We start from the raw sequence: 21,543 nt of genomic DNA on the forward strand, positions 1-21,543 counted from the left end.
ATCTAACGTTTGTGCTCGAATCCTGATGATGGGAACCACAATGCGTCACGAAGTAGATATTCATCAAACATAAAAACCTGTCCTGTCATCAGAAGCTGAGACAAGACTCTGCAGCTGTGTGTGTGCGCGTGTGTCTCGTAAAGGTCAAACACAGCAGAGGTAACACTGCTCCGTTCAGGATGTGCACAAGAGAGGTGAAACAAGACTGCGGTCAGATCTGTGGTTTACTGCCTTTGACTGAGACCACAAGTAAAAACGTTACTCAGTTAAAATTGAGCATCTGCTAAATAAGAAGCTACACTTCCTGTTAACTTGTTAACAGAAATAGCAAACTCACATGTTGCATGATCATAGGGTACATCCACTACAAAGCCAAGATAAAGGAGCGTTTCACCTTCTTCACTACGACTGGGGAGAATAAACAAGAAGAGTTGCAGCTACAAGACACAGATCTCTTGCACCGTTTGAGTTCACAGATTGAGCACTGGGTGACACAATGCCTGCCCTTTATAATCAGCTGAATCACACTTCGCCAAAACATTTTGTTTACACTGTGGCCACATCAGCCTCGCACTGACTATGAGGGAAGTGACTCTTGTGTCATTTCCTGTCACAGTCAAAGTCGTTAGTAAATGCATCAAATGGAGACTATTTCATGTTATCACTTATACGTGGGTGACTGCAGTGAAGCGTAAGCACCAAGGCTTTTCGTTCAGACTGTGGATGATTACAAGACAAATGTCATCATCTAGACTCTTTTTTTTTGCTCTATGCTGCTTCAATTCACTTTTCATCTTATTCTCTCTGTCACTCGCACACAGAGCAAATCAAGGGACGATTGAGCAAATGCCAGAGCAACTGGCTCCCACATGAGGATGACCCAATTAGCCCACAGTGAGACTTTGTACTGGGTGTTTAGGTTGAATGGGTGAGCCAGCTGCCTGGGACTCCTGGCATTGGCAGAAGCGGCTCGCTGGCATCAGTCAATCAATGGCCTTTTAGCTCCGGCTACACAGACCAGCTGACAAAATCAGATGATGTGATATCAAACCGGTGTCGTGTCACGGATTATGGGGATAAAAAGCAATGACCGCAGGTTGGCAGTTTTAGACACAAACCTGCAGCTCTGCATCCACCATTAGGGCTAACTTCAGCTCCCATACCTGTGCTCACTTTTTCAGCATTCAATCCATCACACGCCAGCTGAGGACAGAAAACCTTTTTTTTTTTTGCCTCTTGCCATCTACAGAAACGTCTTGGCCTCTGCAGCTTTGCTCTCCAACAGAGTGTTATTGATACAGTGCTGAAAGCATGTTAAGTTTGGCCTGGCAAGCCCCAATCAGACCTTTGGTAGAAAGCACAGCATTGATATGCGGATCATAGCCTGTGTCCACTGAAGGGCCCACGCACAGCACTCAGAAGGGAAGTATCCTCTGCCTGCTAAATGAAACAGCCCCTCACTCACTGACTCATTTCCCCATCCTCTGCTTCATTTCTCAGGACTCCTCTCATCGTTTCACAAGAGCATGTGATCCATTTGTGGAGATTTGATCTTCCATCTTAGTCCTGAAAAGATGTCATCTTATCGTGGTCACTTAATGATGCCAACAGTGAGACAAACAGGGATCCTGTACTTTTTACCGCTGCTGTGGCACATCTTGTGTCAACATTAATGAATGGTCAGTTATGTCCAATGATGAGAAGAAACCTCGCAAGAAACTAATTAAAAGAGGAAGTCCAGAAGCAAATCCAGAAACGCTTGTCCTCACAACTTTAAATTTTCCCGAAGGAGGTAGAGGTACCCTTGTGTGACCCTGATGATTAAGTTTGGGAGTGGAGCGATAAATCTGAGTTACAGTACTGGGATTAGAATTCAAATTCAGGATGAAGAGGATAGAGCTTGGAGCACTCACAGTGGACCGCACAGTTTTTTTTCAGTGTCACTTATTCAAATGATCCATTTGCCTCTTGTTCTAATCTCCCCATTGGATGAGAAGGACGAGTCAAGTGTTGGTCTCAAGAGCCTCATATGGGGTAATTGTTTTGACAACGTAATGATAATAAAGTACATACACGGCTGTCTACATTGAATTACAATCCCTTGAATTACAATCCTGTATCCAAAACCATTGGGCTGCGATGACGAGTGCGATACATTACCAAGTTTAGGAAACCAGGAACAACACTCGGTTGGTTTTACCAAATCGTTTTTTTTTTTTTTTTAAATAATGTGAACTGTGCAGCTGGTAGAAAAACACACAAACATTACACTCGGTCAACTTAGCCTTATCATAAAACTGAAGTCACCAAGCAACAGGGCACAAGAACGCTGAGCAGTTTCTCTAAACCAGTCCTAGCAGACTCCATCTGTCAATAAAACATTCCTGGTTTTCTCTGAAAGCATGATGCGGTATGAATGAATGATGGTTTAGGTGCCACAGGACGGAGGCGGAAGCTCCTGCTGAGACTTGTCAAGCAGACTGTACAGTGCAGGGTGACGAGTTAACGGTGAAGGGATGCTGGGAGGAATGAAAACAGGGAACATGTGACGGTCCGTGAAATGCAGAAGCGCTATAATGCTGTGATGCAGCGGTGGAGGCATGGCCACTGTGGCCAACTCTCAGTGGGTGGAGGTAACTCTCTGACGGTGGGAGGAGAAGGAGGGGCGGTGGGCTCAGTCAGGCTTCCTGTCTTGGCACACCCTGCACTGCCCATTTCCTTCCTGCCTGCCAGCTGAAAAATGCCCAGCTCCACCACTCCACTACTCCCTTCAGCTAAGATCCTTACTCAGTCAACCCAGACAGGCAGCGGCTGAGACCCAAAACAGACTGTCCCAGGTGTTTTTGGGTGAATAAACACGGGCCTCTGCATCGGCAAGAAGGAATACTGAAGACCAAACCTTTTGTGCAAATGTGAAAGGAAAACAGTGAAATGACAGCACTGGATCAAAGTCACATAACACTCTCAGCTCCACAATGAGTGTCTCATGCGTAGCCAACAAAAAAAACATTTTAATATAATTACAAACACCTGGCCTTTTACATATCTGGCACACAAAATAAAGTCACGTAAGGAATTTATTCCAAGGGGAGTTTCTGCCCAATTCACATATCAAGCCAAAAATTCATCCTCCTTTGAGCTTCAGATAAAGGTTTTCCTGGGTTTATGAGGTAGATGCCAATCAAACTGTCCTGTTTGGTGCTGAACCAGCAGAATCCGTTTTACCTGTAGAAAAGAGCCGCATCTGGAACCAAAGCTGGTAAGAGATGTGACAGAAAACAACTGAAAACAAGTCGTCACATTGACATGATAGTTTAAGTTAGTGTACCAAGTATGCAGCGATTGTTGGAAACATAGCTCAAATTAAACTACTGTTGTGTCGGTCTGTATGTTATGACTGCAGCAGTGCACACTTGCGAAGTGTTGAAAATGACACAGAAATGTTACCAGGTCAAACCTATATGGACTTTGTCTCAAAATGTTACGCAAAAGCCAAAAGAAGGTATTTCACACGTGACAACAACACGTTCAGCTGCCGCCAGATTAATGAAAAGCAATACATGTGGGAAAGTTCTGATTGAGAGCTGCCTCAAATTTGATTTATACCCACCAGTAGGGGCGCAGCTGTGAACATATTGACAACTTACAAATGACGGAAGGGGCCTTTATTTTCTGCGTTTGTTGTGTACTTTGTCTCTGGCTAAAGGGAGTTTTTGAGCCGCCAAAAGGACGCGCCCGTTTCCTTAAAAACATAAAACTCACCTCACACTTCGACGCACACAACCAAAAATAGTCACTTGAGACTGAAAGCCAGCCTCGCTCAAGTGCATTTCACACGAACGCACACCTTCTGTCACCACAGGCTACAGCTGCACAAAGTGGCACTATTTCGCAGCTGCATTCAAAAATCAGATAATGAAAAGGAAAAGCATTTCGGGCCCAAACATTTTTCCAAGCAGGAGCTCCACCCGATTCAAAAGGTCAGCGCTGTGAACAGAGCTGCCTGTGTTGCTTGTTTAAAGGACCATTTTACATGTTGTCACTCCACATCCCGTGAAAAGCAGAGTGGTTCACACAGTGGAAAAGATGGTGTGTGTGTGTGTGTGTGTGTGTGTGTGTGTGTCCGAAGTACTTGTAGGCACACAGAAGACGACCTAACTGAGAAGGAGCGTTAAAGATACAAAAACATACCCATGTCAAATCTAATGCTGATGTTTCTAATGCTATGTTTTCAACTCTGAGCAGGATCTGGATGTGAATCTCTTATTCTGTCATCAAGCAACGTTGAAACCGTCCATCAATCTTAATACAATGGGCTCCACAAGCCTCTGAGGCTGTCAGCAGGAGCTGGTTTTCCACAGAACACACCAAGCACCTTCAGACCCATTAATAACAGAGCGTTTACTGATGCAGATAAGCCCATCGGGATGATGCTGTCTCTTAAGAGCCTATTTAAAAAAAAAAAAAAAAAAAAAAAAAAAAAAAAAAAAAAGGCAGGAAAACACGAAGCTTCAGGCTGTTTGGAGTGTGTGACTTCAGTGCACCAAGCCTCTGTTGCTGAGGGCAGAAGTGGGTGGCAGCAGCTGCTTGGTTTAGGAAAATTAAACTCCAAAGCCATCGGTGCCGTGGCAGTACATGTGCCCCTTCGGGGGAAAAAAATGACCTGTGTGACTTCCTGTGTGAAGGACTGTCAGCTCAGAAACTCAGCTCCCTGCAGGATTGATGATGTCACAAAGACTCGTCATCAAGGTAACATCTGTGCTTCTCAGCTGAGCCCACTTGCTCACAGCTTTCTTGCACCAAAAGACGTCACGATTTGCCCGGCTGTGGGTGTGTGCGTTTTCCTGAGGGACTTGATAATGGCTCGCGTGGTGATCTGACAAATCTCCCGCAGCGAACACACGTTTTTGTCAGTGCTCCATTGAAGCACTGGAGTCTGTTTGACTGGCAACCGCCGGCTCAGTTTGTTAGAGGAGGGCGCTTGCTTACACTTAAGTTAAGGTGCAGAATAAACCACCCGAGAAACAGCCTTTGCTCTGAAGCCATAAGTCGTCAACATGTAGTAAATTCTGTATTTACCTAATGGTTTGGGGGAGGAGGGGGGCTGCACATAAGAAACGAAAGCCGGTATGTTACCACAATAAAAAAAACAATTGTGTCGGGATGACTCAAAATTCCTGTACATACCTAAAGCCTAAAATGAGATCTCAATCTCAGGTCTTTATACGACAGAACAGTTTAACATTCCCGAGGTTTTTGGTTTTGGAAGTAAATCCGTGATGTTAATGGATCGTGGATGTTAACATCCATGGAAGAACAATCTGAATGTGCGTTAATTGGCCACATGCTGGAATATAAGTGCGCTGAGATAAACAGATGTTTACATCAAAATAGAGCAGAAGAAAGGGATCCAAAAGATGGAAAACAACGTGGAATTGTTCCATTTCTGTTAAGTTTCACTCATCTGTTCAGTAAAGATGAATGAAAATAATAAAAAATTTGTGATTAGGGAGGAATTATGCTCCAACGGTGACAGGTTTGGGTAAATGTTCAGCGGTCGCTTGTTGCATTTCATTCATATCGGCTTTCTAATTGTCATTTAAATTTCGGGAATAAAATTCCATTTACATGTACTGTACCTCTGCACTAAATGACAGCACACAGTCATGCGTTTGGCCAAACATCCAAACAACTTTTTTTTTGGAAATCAGCACAAATCCACTGCGAAAAACTCGACAAACATCTAGTCAATCGGCCGAGTGCAAACACTTTACCGTTAAAACAAAAACCACATAACACTGGCAATGCCGTCCTCTGGAAGGTCTGCACTTTGCTTCACCAAATCTTATGGGAATGTAGTAGTCTGCTTGCTGGAAGTCTTGCATCCATCTGCACTTTGTGTTCATACCACTGTGTCTCACCACATGCCAAAAAAGCCAAAACAAAGGGGCAGAAAGAAATGGCCAATAAAACCGTGCGGGGCAGCCTTAGGGAGTTCTAATAAACCCACAACACTGAACGGTACCACACTAACAGAGACAAGTTTAGTCTGAAAGTAACTTTGTCTAAAAGGGACACTGCATTGCTACACCTCCACCACGTCTGAGCTACATGGCCCCAATGACTTCACACGGGCAGCTTTGTTTTATCTCGTGGCCGAGACTTTCCTGTTCCCGTTATCAAAGGAGACCAACTCCATTCATGTGTCCTCTGCCTCTTTTATAGCTCATTTAAAAGAAAAAAAAAAATCTTCCACAAACTTCCCTCGGTGAGAGATTACAGGACTGTGAGGAGTCTTGGGGGGGTTGGTTGGTTGTTTTCACCATCCAACCTCCCCCACACCTACACACGGGCTAAAAGCACACCCATCCATCCATCCATGCTGGCAGTGAAAGGCCGGTCTTGTTGCTCTGGCTTATGTGCACCTGCTCCAGCAGTGCACTCAGGACACTTGGCCAGCCTGTGAGCCTCTATCGCATCATTCACAGCGACCCGAGTCAAAAGCACAGTTTGCTTGGCCTTGAAACACTGAATGAAGTCTCTTTGTGTGGCGGCTTCTGCCCATCTGGACAAATCATCTCAGTGGACTTTAAGTACACAACTACTGCCTACTACTGTGTTAGTTACAGATCGACACACATGTGAGCCTCGAACAAACTTCATCTCTAATTGACATTCATGGCACATTCAGACTGAGCCTGCAGACCTTTCCCCCCCTCTAACCTGCAGCAGGAAACTCGGCTATTTAAAATCAGAAAGGAGAATTTGCATGTCTGGGGTTCAAATTAAAAGCTTTACGTGTTCCTGTCCTCTACATTTCATGCGTTGGTTTTGGTTGCAATTTGTTCACAAGACAATTCAAAGTATCCAGAGTCTAGGAAAGTGAAGAGAGGCTCCTGATCTCAGGCTTTTCCTTTAAGATTTTCCACTCTTGTCTTTTAAAAAGGACCCCCTTTCAAGGAACCTGCTCATAAACCGCTTCCTGCCTCATCTTCCACATCAAAAACCAAACTTCCCACGGACACATTCAGCTGCCTTTCATCAGCAGACAACAAGTCCCTACCCGCACTGAGCCCTAACTTACACGTATTCGTGCAAACAGCCCTGGTTTGTGTGTGCAGTAGGACTTGTTGGATACCACCACCACCCCACACCTCCAAAAAAACAACATGCAAACCCTCCGTGTCTGTCGGTGATTTCTTTTTATGTCAATAAAACAAGCAAATCGGTAATTGAGAGCTTACGATTTTACTCAGATCCATGATCGTCCCTCCAAGCACTGTGCCAGGATCCTTGGAGCCGAAGAGGAGAGCCGCTGGCTTTATCCTAACAGAGTAATTAGCGACGGGAAGGCGATTGAGGCAACGAATGCATTTGGGAGGAGAAGGAGGGTGGGGGGTGGAGCGGGCCGTTAGCTCAACATGTGTCCCGATTTGGTATTAAAAAGCTCCACTATCTTTCCTTCCTTCCTTCCGCGTCCCTTCTCCTTTCTCTCCGCGCCCTACGTGCTCCCTTATCGGTGAGGACTTCCAGCATCCGACCGCCGAGAAGCCCAAGCTGTCTGAGGGGGAATTCACTCGTGGTGAATAATAAGAGCTGATAATCGCCACTCACTGCCGCCACATTAAAACCCACCCTGCTCGTAGGGATCAGCCCACACAGCGGCTAACGCCGAGGCTACCTTTATTTTGCAAATAGCCCGCTCTCCTGTTAGACAATAGTAGCATGGAGCCTGCGGAGTGGGACGGCTCAAACCCGGTGGTTCCCAAGCTGGGGTCCGGGGCCCGCCCGGGGGTCCAAGCTAATAGGGGGGCAGGGTTGGGGGGGTGAGTCCAGGAAATGAGAAAACATCTCAACTTTCACAGTTTCTCCATTCAGCAACTGTGTAATTACAGATGACAAACTGAGCAGCTACAAATCATCTTCCTCGGGATGATGATGATGTCAGTGTTGCAGGAGATTAAAGAGTTGTGCCCCCCGCCCCCCCCTTCTGATAGAAGCAAACACCCCCAGAGGAAACCATACATGGTACACAAAAGGCTGTTTTTTTTTTATACAGTCATGTTTGTAAAGGCATGAGGTGTGATCAGATCACGTTTGGGTTTTAGTCCTCATTCTGACTGCAGCAATGATGGAGCCTTGAAAAGAGCAACTTTCAAAAGGTGAAAGAAAAGGGGGAAAAAAAAGAGCAGGAAATGCTTTCACTGCGAGATCAACTTTGGGTGACTGATGCCCCCATCTGGTTTCTCTGAGACAGTCAACGCAAGTCTGCTGTGTGATGTGAGTGCATCACGACAACAACAGTCCGAGAGCCCACCGTCACATGACAGAGTGAAAGAAACGTCTGCAAGTAAATGAAAACGGTTGCACTTGTTTGCTCACCAAGACTCTGCAGGGTCCCACTTGAGGTGAACGCAGCCATCGTTAATGTGGGCCCTTCTGACTGGATTACGCTGCATGCGCCGGCTGTTCCTGAGTGCGGGAAATCCTGTTTTATTTACAGCGCACCCGCAGGAGCCTGCCAAACTGTTTAAGGATGGACTCGTTTTTATCAATAATTCATTCATTCATCCATTTTTCCATAGCCACTTTTATCCCGTTCAGAGTCGTGGGGGCGGGAGGGTTGAGCCTATCCCTGCTGCCACCAGGCGAGAGGCAGTCCATCACGGGGACACTCCCTTTCCATTATTACAGCAATATATTTCATCTAAGCTCTTCTTGTTTAAGTAAATCACTTTAGTTGGACTTTTTCACGAAAAAGAGACATGTATAAAAAAAGAAAACAACTACAAAAATGGCGTAATACAAGAAACACACCTGAGTATTAGGAGGTAGTGCTGGGCGGTATGACCAAAAATACATATCACGGTATTTTTTCACAGTATCACGGTATTTTTTTTTCATGCATAATTAGGTGTTCACAGCATTTTCTACAGATTGAGAACAGAATTAAAAATAAAAATAAAAATTCTTCAAAATAATTCCTTCGTTAATAATTGGTCACACAGAACTTTATTGTATTAATATTCACATCTTCATTGTAAACAAATGAATAACATAGCTAATTACACTGGTCGGACTGTTCAGCTGTTTCAGACTGATACCTCCGGTTCAGGCTGGTCCTCATCCTCAACACGCACGTCTCTCTTTCAATCGCGGAAAATATTTTTCAATACTCATCTGGATTGAAGCAGCAAACATTCAGTGTAAGAGTTTAAAAAAACCTAATTTATTTGATTCACAGCTGCTAGTGTTTTGACCTCGACAACCCAACTACTTTTTTTTTTTTTTTTTTTTTTTGTCGGCAAACTTGCGACTAGTTAACTTTATAAAGAAGGCGTAATCACTTCTTTGCTATGGGTCGGGACGGGACAACATTGTATTAAAAATATAAAATATTTTTATAGGACTTTTTAATGGGAGCTAATCTAACGCGACGCTGAAGCTAGCAAGCTTCCACGCTTCCAGGGATGATCTCGCTGATGGAGACACACGCGGTGTGCACGGAGGGGAGGGGCTCTGTGTGAGTGTGTGTGTGTGTGTGTGTGTGTGTGTGTGTGTAGGCTGACAGAGAGACGGAGGGAGAGCAGGGAAAGGAAATGCAGCTTAACGAATACGAGTATTTTTTAAATAGCGTTAAAAATAATAATAATAACAAAACGCAATATGTGGCGGCCGGTGTTGAATCTGTGGCGCACCGCCACGAATTAGTCTATGGGAAACACTGCTATCCACCTTCACCTTCGCGTAACGCAAGTGCTTATTACCACCTCGCACCCATAGACAGTAAACATGCATGTTTAGAAGCGCAACACTGAAAAGGGTCCCGTCTCAAACAATGTCGCGCGATGCAGCGTTCCCCCCGTTGTGTAATCAAATACACCGGTATGGCGGTATATTAAAAATTCATATCATAACGAAATTAAAAACCGGTATTCGGTGTGAACCGGTATACCGCCCAGCACTATTAGGAGGAACATCTAAACTCAATTAGATATAGTTCACTTTGGGCTGGTGCCCACAAAGTCCTGATCTCAATGACACAGAGATTCTGGGATTACATGAACAGGCGGAAAGCACTGGGGCAACCTTAAACCACAGAGGAACAATAAGCCCACTAGATCCATTTTCCAATCCAGGCCAGCCTCTTCGGTACAATCACAAAACATCAGCTGACCAGCCGAGGGCAGGGCCAGCCATGATAATCAATATGCTTCTCATTAGAGCAGTGGAACTGCACATAATACCTCAGAGCTGCTCAGCAGTCCGTCTCCAAACAATGCAAACTATTTTCCGCCGAGTCTCTTCACTTCCTGGTACGGCGTGGGCCCTTTGCCGAAGGCTGAGCATTTCTAGCATACAGCTGTCCCACTCTGTCTCCGTCTGGCTTTTCACTCAGAAACACTCATATCCTCTTTAGAAAGTCCACCCACCTGAAAAAAAAAAAAACACGTCCGACTTTCATTCTTTTCTAACTAAGGCGACGGTCGGACTCCAAAGATGTCTTAAGAAGGAAAGTTTGATAGCTGGTTCGTCAAAATAAGCACAAAACGCATTCAATGCATAACAAGTGCAACCAAACAAAGGCCAGCTGTTGGTGTGCTGCTGCCACCGTCTATCAAGACCCATCTCTTTGCAAACATCCTTCAGTTCCAACTAACGTTTAAAAACCAAAGCAAGCAATTAATATTACCTTTGCTCTTAGAGTTAAAGACCAGGAGGAAGCATTTGAGACTCTAGATGGACTTCAACTATTCTGCCCCATTAGTGATTTATTGATAAAAAAAAAAAAAAAGGATAAAAAGAGATGTTCAAGACTGTACAAAGCAGATTAATCATACAAAATTAAAAGCGGAAACACGAGTGGAGGAGATACTTATTCTGCGGTATCAAATCCTGTATGTTCTTTAGAAAATCGAGCCGGTCTAAATCTAATGTCCCGTGGTGGCGCCTTTCCAGAGCTAGTTTTTGAATCTTAATTACAGCACCACCAGGTGGCCCACCTGCACTAATGTTTTTTTTCATTTGCAAGTCATTTCCTAATGATAAGTTTTTCGTTTCGACACTCCCAGCTCTGGGATTATAACCCTCATTACCTCTAAAGTTATACTTCTGCTAGAAGATATGTACCAAAGCTGGTCAACAGTTCAGTTGTGGTGGAATTATAATACGATTGTACTGTGTTAAATATTTTGTGTCATTGAACAATATCGATACTGATGCCGCCTCAGTTTGTGAAAATCACCACCAGCCTCCGTCAGTGTAGACTGTGCTTTGTCGCATAGCTGAGGGGCATGTTTTTTTTTTTTTTTTTTTATGTGGTCACTTGAGTTTGAAGCAGGCCGATTTGCATTTCACATGCTTACACCAGTGATGATGGTTTCAGTCGGACTTTTGACCTGCGCTACAAGGCAAACAAAAAGCAGCGCTCCTTCTCCGTCTTCCTCCCTTCTCACTTTATGACGCTGTAAAACACAGACGAGAGCTCCAAAAAACATTTTGTTGATCAAAGCCATTGTTAACGCCGCCAGGAACTCATCGCTGCACTTTGTTCCACTTACGGACCCGTCACTCACGTCCAGCTCTATTATCCCGCGCACAGCCAGTGCAATGAGGCCACAAACCACCGCCTGCTGTTTCTGCTGCCTCAGTGCTTTTAAAAGTCTCTCTTTCATGCTCGCGTTTGTGTACCTCGTGTATGCGGATATCCCCCTACAACCTCTGTGTTTTGTGAATTGCAGGATGTGGAAGAATGGAAGAAGGCAAGAAGGATCTGAGACAATGAGTGATGGAGGAGGGGGAGAGCAAGACACAAAAGACAAAAGTTATTTAAAAAAAAAAAGAAAAAAAAAAAAAGAAATCTACGTCCACCCTGCTGGTGTCTGAAGGCTGCGGAGCTGCTCCTCCCATGAATTCCACAGCTGTTGGGGCACCAAACAGTACTAAAACAGGGTGCATCGGGTTTTTTTTTCACATATAATTGTTCACGATGGGGTACTTTGCAGGGGGTAAGTGAAAAAACATTTGAATTGATATATCCATGAAAAAAAAATACAGAGTCAGTTGAAAGGAGCTGAAAGGAGTGAATAAGCGCTGAATTTGGGAGCAGAGAGTGCGAAAAAGGTTAAAAAAAACAAACAAACAACAGTAATGGAGCTGAAATAGTTCAAAGTTGGCTATAAACAGGTGAAATGTCCAGCTTCTGCTACTATGAGTATTAGAGACATGACGTTGAACTTGTATAAACCATCCTTATTCCTCGGTATGACCAACGTTTACAGGCAGACGGTACAACTCGACTGTCCCAGTATACAGGTACAGGAAATATATCTAATGCCAGGACTCTGTGGACTGCAACATACATGCAAGCATATCTGAATTCACTGCACAGATGTTGTCTTTAAGGTACAAAAGTACGACAGCCAGGGCGACAGTCTGGAAATGCTTTAAGTGACCGAGAGCTGACACGTAGTCTTACTGAGCTGATTTTCAATAACAGTCTCAGACATGATTAACCGTCTGACAAAAGAAACTCATGTAAATGAGAGCACTTCTATTGGTAGTTTTGGCTGTACTAACATACACTTATGCACGCCATCCCTTATGGTTGTTTTTTGTCGCTACCAGTTCTATCTGCTGTGTGCAAGGGAGGGAACTGGGAACTATTCACAGACGACCTTGGATCTAGTTTCACATATACATGCTTTATCTGGTTGTGTTATTCACAGACTAACATGTTTAACAAGTCCTTTTTCCATCTGACTAACACAATAATTGATCTTTTTCTAGTGTCATGTGAACGTATCGAGTACGTTTTAATGGCGCGAATTGGGGGTCAAACTACTCCTACATTTACACATTTGTTTGGACTCAGCCAGGCCTCGGCACTATAGTTTCCATCCTGGGCTTTGACCCAGAAGTAACAGAAGAGGCCAGTTACAACAGAGCCAATATGTAGCCATTTAAGATAGCTGATAATCATTTTTGGTCTGGAACGTTATAGGTCAACCAGAAAAGGCCCCTTACTAACAAGCCATCATAGCCATTATATGCTTGCGAACTGGGACAAGGGGAGTACTCCAGTTAAATGCTCTAGTCGAGCTATAATATACCTCAACTTCAGTGTTCGTACTGACTGACACGTTCATCAGATCAGGACACACTGCTGAAAACGATCAAACTCTTCCTCAGCATGGACTCACAGGGAAGGAGGAGGCAATCTAATTTAAGGCCTTAATTATGCAACGTACAAATATGGTGTCACTCAGTGGCTCACACTCCTCATCCCAAATGGTGCCCCAGAAGTTCTCCCGCAAGCACTAATTATGGTCCATATTGGTCTGGAGATTACTGCCTACCCCGGCTTTCCAATGAGAAGCCTCCTGTGGCCTCAGACAGTTCTGACTCCGGGAGCTGGCATTTCTTGCATTCTGGAGCCTAAAGATAAAGACTATGAAATACGGAGCGACTCGGTACTAGCTTGTTATTTGCACCTTGGTTTTCTTACAGCAATTGAGACGACGGTTTAAGACAAAATCCAAAACATGCAATGACGTTAGAGACAAACACACGGGTGAGGGATTAACCCCACCCAGAACTCCAAATTAAAGAGTCAGCTGCTATTATGACGCTAAACATGTCATTAAAAGCCAGGGCTGTGTGTTATCTGGCTGCCCCAGTTCATGCTTTTTATAACCCGGCGCGGACACTGCGACGGAGAGGATTTTGAACACAAAGTGGTTGTTTACCCAACTCAACAGAGATAGGCACGCGGCTCACAGAATGAGCGTTTTACACAACTGTGGTCTATAAGCCAGTGTTTGAGTCACTCACTGCTCAAAGAAAAATCCTATCCTGAACATTTTAAAGACCAACACACGAGTAGGTTAACTGAGCAAAGCAAAGACAGGCGCACAAGTACTGAAACTATTTTGCAGTTCTGGACTTTCTCGGTTCTCCCGTTTAGTGAATAATGTAGAGCTGCCAACTCTCCAGGAACTTATTAAGGATGCAGCAAATTGCACCTTATAATGGAATACAGTGGTGATGAATCGAAAGGGGGGGGGGGCGCAAGGCAGATCCGCAGAAAGGCAGAAATCCAGGCACCCAGCAGATTTAGGCAGCTTTGGAGCACAACAGATCAGATGAGATTATCTCTTGCTGATCCCCTGTAAAGCAGACAGCAGATTCATTGATTCCTCCACCTCTTAGCACAGCTCCGGATCCTTAGTCAAACATCAGCCATACAAAGAAAGGAAATGCCTGCAGCCTGCTTACAGAGGTAACAAACAGGAACTTTAAAAAAAACAAAAACAAGAAAATGCCCCATCAAAGTTTTACAGATGAGAGACTGGCTCCAATAGTACAGAAATGAATCGTATGCGTAATGCTTTTCAGGTTGGTAGAAAAACATCCGACTTATTTTCATCTTGCCTGAATGTGAGTTTTAATAAGCTGGATACAAATTCTGTCCCACTCTGGCCTAGTCGGCACCACTTATCATCACTCCAATGCGATTGTGCATTAATCTGCAACACCTAAACGCACTTGCAGAAGACGTGATCACAGGAACCTGACAGTGACCTAATGACACAAACTCGGCTCAGGACACATAAAGCTACACATGCCATCTCTTCGCTTCTAATCCCTGCTGCTAGCATCCCACGTGAGGGGAGAGGCATGGAGTTTCAGGAGAGGGTTGCTGCAAATCCACAGGGACCATCTAGATGCACGGTCGCCAAATACCTGCTGTGCACATTTAGGCTTTTGTTGAGTGGATTGCCCGAACTAGCAGTCACTGATGGGAGAAGCATGTTGCAACTCTGCTACAACATTTTGGCTGACTGGATTCATCTGACCTACTTTCTCCCCACCCTTCCCTCCCCTGTGCCTGGTCTGGAGAGAGGGGAGGGGAGACCACCAGGCAGGAAGCGGTGGACTCAGCGGCATACATACATATGCTCACTGGGAGAGCAATTCACACAAGGTCAGATGTTGCTCTTGAAGCTGCTCCCATTATTCACGAGGAGCCATAGCATCAAAGGTACCCAAAACAAAGACTGCCATACATCTCCTCAGCCTTGAAATAATGCAGGAACCATCTCACAGACCTCATCAGAGCATCATTACCTGCCGGGTTTATACAGCACAATGATCTGAATTCAAAAGACAATTGACCCACATTTGGACAGCTCTTTGGTTGTGCAGTGGACTCGTTTGTATCTGATAAATACAGACTACATACATGTAGGTGGAAAAATAACAACCTGAACCAAACGCAGACGGTGTGAGACCTGGAAGAGTAACTAACGGTGAGTCACACACAATTAGAAAGTGTCATTTTTCTCCACGATATCACGGTGAAGTTTAGTTTATGAGCTGAAAACAAACAGCCCGACATGGCTATTAATCATCTCTACACACAGCGGCACCTGGCAGGACCTCCATCCCACGCTTCCAGCAGGATAATGTTGCTGTATGTGTGTATGTATATGTATGTATATAATATGTGCCCAGCTCCGCTCCGTACCTGCCCTCTCTCAAAGTTTTCCTTCTCCAGCTCCAGGCTGTTGGCCCCGCCGGTCCGACGGATTACTTTGGGGATAGCGTTGGGGACTTGCTGCATGGAGCTCTTCACTCGGTCCATTGTCGTCTGTGACAGGGAACAAAAAAAAAAAAAAAAAAAACGGCAGCGGAACAATAACAAAATACAGTAAACTCAGCCACTAGGGTATAAAAACGAAAATACACGTAGCAACAACTATGGCGGGCAGCCGTCCATGCTGCTCTGCACTCGTCGCCCCCTTCACTGGCTCACTTGGCCTTTCTGTCCAACAGCCCGTCAATGACAGCAGCTCTGTGAACGGCAGCAACGTAAAGTGACGCAAGCTTACGGCAAAACACGAGTTCCGTTTATTATCTTTTCAAAGTAAAGCTCCGACAAAAGTAAATCGAAAATACACAACTCGTCGTTGTACCTTAGCTGTCTTTCAAAGATTTAAGGACATTTCTCACTCAGTCCCAGAGCCCCGCTTACTCATTGTTAAAATCGATGTTTTCCATTTAATGTTCAATATAAAATACAGCTTATGAACGTATCCCTGAACCCAAGTAAGAACATCAAGTGGACATTCAAGATTCAAGATTCAAGTAGTTTATTGTCAATTCTGCATGTACCGGACATACAAGGATTGAAATTACGTTACTCTCCTACCAAGGCTGCAGCTAAAAAGAGACATTTATACATACATAAAGAAACATTTATACAAACACTAAGAACATCTAAGCTAAATAAATAAAATAAAATATCCAAAATAAGGCACTAAAATAAGAAAAGACATACATAAGACAATATGGACACCAAACACTTAAGGGACGTGTGGCATGACTGCAAAAAATATACCAGAACTCACACTGGTAATATAAACTTTCAGGGCCGCGGTGTTGCTGCACAAACACACGACCTAAGTTACAGGGTTTTGCGCAGAGCAACCTCACAGGAAGAACCACGCTGCTGTTGTGGCCTGCTTGACACCTCTCGGCTACATGAGGATGAGCGTCGCTGTTATCTGGATATTTTCTCTGGCAACGGTTCACTGACTCCTCCCAGCGTTTTCAGCCACTGGCTGAATCCTCAGCAGGCTCTGCCCACATCATCGGTGATATGTAGCTGTAGTTACTCCAGCCTACACCAAAGACAACGCCAGCTGTGTTACTTAACAGATACACATTTGCAGATCCATGCCTCTTGACCTGGGTTTTTCTTCTTTTTTTCTTCTTCTTTTTCTATGTATTATTCAATTAAATTCAGTCCAATTTTACTTATATAGCACCAAACCACAACAAATGTCATATCAAGGCACTCCAAAACAAACAGTCCATTTCAAGAAGCTGTCATTACAGCATGATCTGGAGCATGCGATAATCTGTTTTAAAATATCCATGCATCCATGGATATGTCTGTATCCGTTATATTCCGCTTATCCGAGGTTGGTCGCAGAGGCAGCAGGTCCAGGGGAGAAAACCCAGACATCCCTCTCCCTGGCGACACTCTCCAGCTCCTCCTGGGGCATCCCGAGACGTTCCCACGCCAGAGGGGGAATATATAATCTCTTCAGCAAGTTCTGGGTCTGCCCTGGGATTTTCCCCAGTTGGAAGTGCTTGTAATACAATGCGTTTTTTAAGTGCATCTTTTGATTCCATTGCCCATAACAAGTTATTACAAAGAGATTAAGATTTTATTGGGATCAAGAGTAATGCTTGAGACCGGATCAAGTAATGTTTATCTGAGAAACTCCAGTTTACTCATGTAAATGGTGCGTCCTTAGGGTGTCACTAAATAACCATATAGTTACTCTCTCTTGATGGCATTGCCTTAGCATCCAGTTATACTGTGAGGAACCTTGGAGTTATTTTTGACCAGGATTAGTCTTTTAACTCTCACTTTAAAGGCAAGGCATCTTTATTTATATAGCGCATTTCATACCACAGGCAACTCAATGTGCTTTACATAAAAGCACATTGAGGTCTAGGGCTGCCTTCTTTCATCTGAATAATACCTCCTACTTCTGCTCCACTACATCTAAGACAGACATCTTACACTCTCCTCACCACATTTGTATGACAGCTTTACTGGTTACATAACTAACGTAACTTGTGTCTAGACTAGTTACATTCAAAATGAATATTTCTAGGTACAAAACAGGACTCAGAAAGTATGATGCCACCTCAGCTGTTTATACAGACTGAGATGAAAAGCAGAGTCATCAATTAGTCGACTGACAGAAAACTAGAGTTTTGTCAGGGCTACACCACAGGAAACTTTACAGTGAGGCCAGTTTTGATATAGGGGGAACCAGCAGCTTAAAGAGAGTTGACCTTGTTCTTGTTCTCCCTGAAGTACATAAGCAAGCAAGGGATAACTCCTTTTAAATTATTGCTCCTATCATGGCAATAAATCAAAGTAACAAACTCCCAACCTTTGCTCTCAGTTACTGATTTACAGGAGGGATTTGCTCACTCTGCATGACTCAACGCTGCTCTCTGCCCGTCAAATGTGGGAACTACAACGGAATCCGCATGGAATAGACATGGACAAAACCCACTTTTACACTCAAACATATGAAATATAAAACCTTAGCAAAGAAAACCAGTTCATTTGGGATTAAAGTTGGATTTTTTTTATTTGTTTCAGCACACAAAATTGTCAAACCAACAACAAGATGGGGTATGTCTGAGGTAAAAGAGCTGCAATCAGACTAAAAATGCTAATTGTGACAATGTGACAGACAAACCATTATATTTTGTATATCTAATATGTGATCATAAATAAAATCACAAGATTTATTTTCTATACAGACCTAAAATGGAATAAAAGGGCAGTGTACTGTGGAAATTGATGAAACTTAAGTAAGAATCTTTATTGGATATAGCAAAGATAATAAATACATATAACTTCTAATAAAAATAAATTGTCCTCATGTAAGCAATCAGCTGAAGATGTTTTATGTTTATCTCCATTTTCTAAAATTTGCACCCTTTAATAGGGATTTTAAGTACACATATATGAAACTTTCCTTGTCTTATAGTTTTTCCCTCGATGTCGACAATATCTGGTACTTTTTGCCATGACAAAAAGACATACCCAAATTCTTTCTGCGTGGACCGTTGATTCTAGCATGTCAACAAAATGTTGCACTTTGAACTTGGTCTTATGTTACGATTTACAGTCTGGGAATGTTAACAAAAGAGCATAATTAGCTGGAGAAGTGGCTCATTTTGGTAGTCAAGCATAACATTTCAGGCAACTAGTAACACAAAAATAATTGTCTTGATGTCAGTTATCAGCTGAGGAAGGTTCATAACTTCGATGAATCAAATTTTTACCTGGTAGGCTCTTTGTAAATGTCAAATATGTTCACCATGTCTTCATGGTGCATACTATAAAAAAAATAGGGTGAAGCCAAAAAAGGAGTTCAACCAAGAGGAGGAGGAGGTCTCGCGAGATTACCACCGTGAGAGAGGATTGGGGCTTGGTCTTGAAGTTTTCAGATGCATCTGTAGATGAATCACAACAGCATCAAGATGTCGGGACGGTCAGGCCGCGCTGAGACCCGAAGTCGAGCTAAAGACGACATTAAAAAGGTCCTGGCGGCCATCGAGAAGGTGCGCAAATGGTACGTAAGCTGTGTGAGTGACAATATGGAGGGAAATGTGTTAGTGGACCGTTGCCTGATATCTTGCTGCGTCGCTCAACAAACTTCAGTCGGAAAAGTTAGAAGATTGACAGGGCTGCTGACCAACCAGCGCTCTCGTTTGACAGGAGGGGCGGGGTTAGTTGAGTTTTTCCGCTGATAGCTGTCAATATGGCTACAGTAGCCTCACATGCGGCGGGCTGTAATTCTGCGAAATGTCTTCACGGTCTCACAATACTGTCTGCAAGAAACACCATCGGAAATGTCACGATTTGCACATATAACTGTTTAGCTGCGAATGCTGCGAGTGAGCGCATTGGGAGCTATCTGCTCTGTTATGGACAAAGAGAGAATGAACACTAAAAGAATACAGATGCGAGTGCTACATGTAGCTCCTCTCTGATATTGATAAAAATTAATGTTATCCCCAGGGAGAAGAAATGGGTGACAGTTGGAGACACATCTTTACGCATATTCAAGTGGGTGCCAGTAACAGAAACTAAGCAGGTGTGGACATCTGACATGTACACTGCTCCCTCTTATACTCTTATTGCCTGCATCCTCCTCATGAATTTCACACCCCACTTTCTGTCTTCAGATATATCGCTCCAAATCCACTGGTGGGGATGTCAGGGGCTTGAAAGATGTGGTCATAGAAAATACCAACTCTTTGCTGGATTTCACTGGTAGGCATAATGACGGAGTTGTGTGCCTGATGATGGTTGTTATATGCATATATGAAAGTAGAAACACAAAACTTGCTGCAGGAGTGCAAGCAGCCACCTGATGTCCTGAATCTCTCCTTTGCTCTAAGATGAAAACAGCAACCAGAGCTTTCTGTCAGATGTGTATCAGCCTAAAATGGACAACAGCAGCAGCACCTCCAGCTCGCAGCAGGTCAGCCCTCCACACACCTACAGTCTCAGGGCTGAAGACTCTCAGCCACCGATGCTTGGTCAGGAGAGTGTGGATGGTATGTGGATGGCTCTCTGAACCGCACTGTCACTCAGTTTTGATCCTCGCTCCTGTAATTCTAAAAGGGTGTTGGATCCTGTACTCGAAGATCTGTGTGACCGTTTGCAAATGGCCGTTTTAATTCAGGAGTACATCATTTCACGCCTCGTTGTTAATACAGAGCCTGTTCATTTGGGGCAAGAGGGCGCAGACGAGCCACCTACGCTCATCAAGGAGGACCCTCTTTCAGCAGGAGCTGTCAGACGGAGCGCTCCAGACACACAGGTTTACTTGAACTACTTGTAAATAATTTCAAGAGAGACCACAAACATTTCCCTTGTTCAAAACAGTTCATATTTCTAGTAGTTGTTGCATGATCTAAAATTTGATTTATTTTCAGCTAAAACTGTTTTGAAGCATTTAAGCTTTAAGTAGCCTAATCTGTTTCTTTTACGTCCAACAGGAAGAACTGGATGAATCGGGAGCGCCTCCTTTAAAGAGGATTTGCACAGGGGAAAATGCCGCCCTGAGATAGCTTATTTATACTATTTTTTAAAGATAATGCACTTGTTACCTGTCCTTGGTTGCTGTAAAGCAAAGCTTTCAGAATGATTCTGCTACTCTTCGCATATTTACTCAGATATCACTCATTACATTTCAGCTAATGACAAAAAAATGTATTAACTGCATTTTTAGAGTCTTTGAAGTCTTGCTGTTTTAAGTGATTTTTGAAAAAGAAAAAAAAAGGAGAAATTTTGTATGTACAAAGCCATAATGAGTATTTGCATTCACATTTTGTAAATGTCTGCGTTAAAGGCATCTGCTTCTGATTTCTTCCCTATCCAAGTTGAACTTTTGCATGTTTCCATACTTTATTTTTAAGGTTAACTTGTCATCTTGAAAAGATGTTTTGTGTGCTTCATGCCGATTTAATGTTTAGGTGTGCCATTATGTATTGAACATGATGCGCTTTCTGGAGCAAATCTTTTGGTTTGTCATACTCTGGAATAAAATACTTTTTAAAATACTCATTCTAGTTTGCCTGTCTTTTCAACAGGTTTCTTTGTATGCCACAATAAATAATGCTTTAATTTTAATTAATGGATTATATTTCGTAATCACTCTGCTATACTTGGTAAATAGGGTAATCTATTGTTTAGCAAGCCTATTCAAAATGGACCCCAGACAATGAGTTAAGAAAATAATTTGATTATTAACAGATCGTTGGATTCGTTCTTAACTAATTCTATTCGTTGTCATAGGTTTTAATTCTATTGGGTTAAATGCTACAGATAACCTTTATTTGATTTAGCTGACGAAAAACCTCTTAATTTATGTTTCAGAGGAGCGTGGTTTATTTAACGTGGCCTGAACAACATTGATAATAGACAGTTCA

General features: G+C 43.4%; 2 protein-coding genes across 3 annotated transcripts in view; one reads left to right on the forward strand and one right to left on the reverse strand.

The window, feature by feature from the left end:
- Positions 1–15,816, reverse strand: part of hip1 (huntingtin interacting protein 1) — a 44,434-nt gene extending 28,618 nt beyond the window's left edge. Inside the window, exon 1 of one of the 2 annotated variants that reach the window (XM_075473629.1) lies at positions 15,530–15,816. In XM_075473629.1, coding sequence (XP_075329744.1) covers positions 15,530–15,646 — 117 coding nt within the window. In that variant the 5' untranslated portion in view covers positions 15,647–15,816. Of the gene's footprint in view, positions 1–7,244; positions 7,699–15,529 lie in introns of those variants that run through there. The other variant, XM_075473630.1, reaches the window with a different exon arrangement.
- Positions 15,817–19,019: 3,203 nt separating this feature from the next.
- On the forward strand, positions 19,020–21,174 carry bcl7bb (BAF chromatin remodeling complex subunit BCL7B b). The gene is made up of 6 exons (XM_075474443.1): positions 19,020–19,175; positions 19,625–19,700; positions 19,792–19,879; positions 20,008–20,166; positions 20,329–20,432; positions 20,611–21,174. The coding sequence occupies exons 1-6, from the start codon at positions 19,063–19,065 to the stop codon at positions 20,680–20,682; spliced, it is 612 nt and encodes a 203-aa protein (XP_075330558.1). The 5' UTR covers positions 19,020–19,062; the 3' UTR covers positions 20,683–21,174.
- Positions 21,175–21,543: the final 369 nt, after the last annotated feature.

Source organism: Odontesthes bonariensis, chromosome 9, assembly GCF_027942865.1.
Source record: "Odontesthes bonariensis isolate fOdoBon6 chromosome 9, fOdoBon6.hap1, whole genome shotgun sequence".
In the NCBI taxonomy this organism is placed as follows: domain Eukaryota; kingdom Metazoa; phylum Chordata; class Actinopteri; order Atheriniformes; family Atherinopsidae; genus Odontesthes; species Odontesthes bonariensis.

Coding starts and splice junctions, on each gene's coding strand:
- bcl7bb (XM_075474443.1), top strand. CDS start 19,063: ATGAATCACAACAGCATCAAGATGTCGGGACGGTCAGGCCGCGCTGAG. Junction 19,176..19,624: donor ATCGAGAAGGTGCGCAAATG/GTACGTAAGCTG, acceptor TGTTATCCCCAG/GGAGAAGAAATGGGTGACAG. Junction 19,880..20,007: donor CTCTTTGCTGGATTTCACTG/GTAGGCATAATG, acceptor CTTTGCTCTAAG/ATGAAAACAGCAACCAGAGC.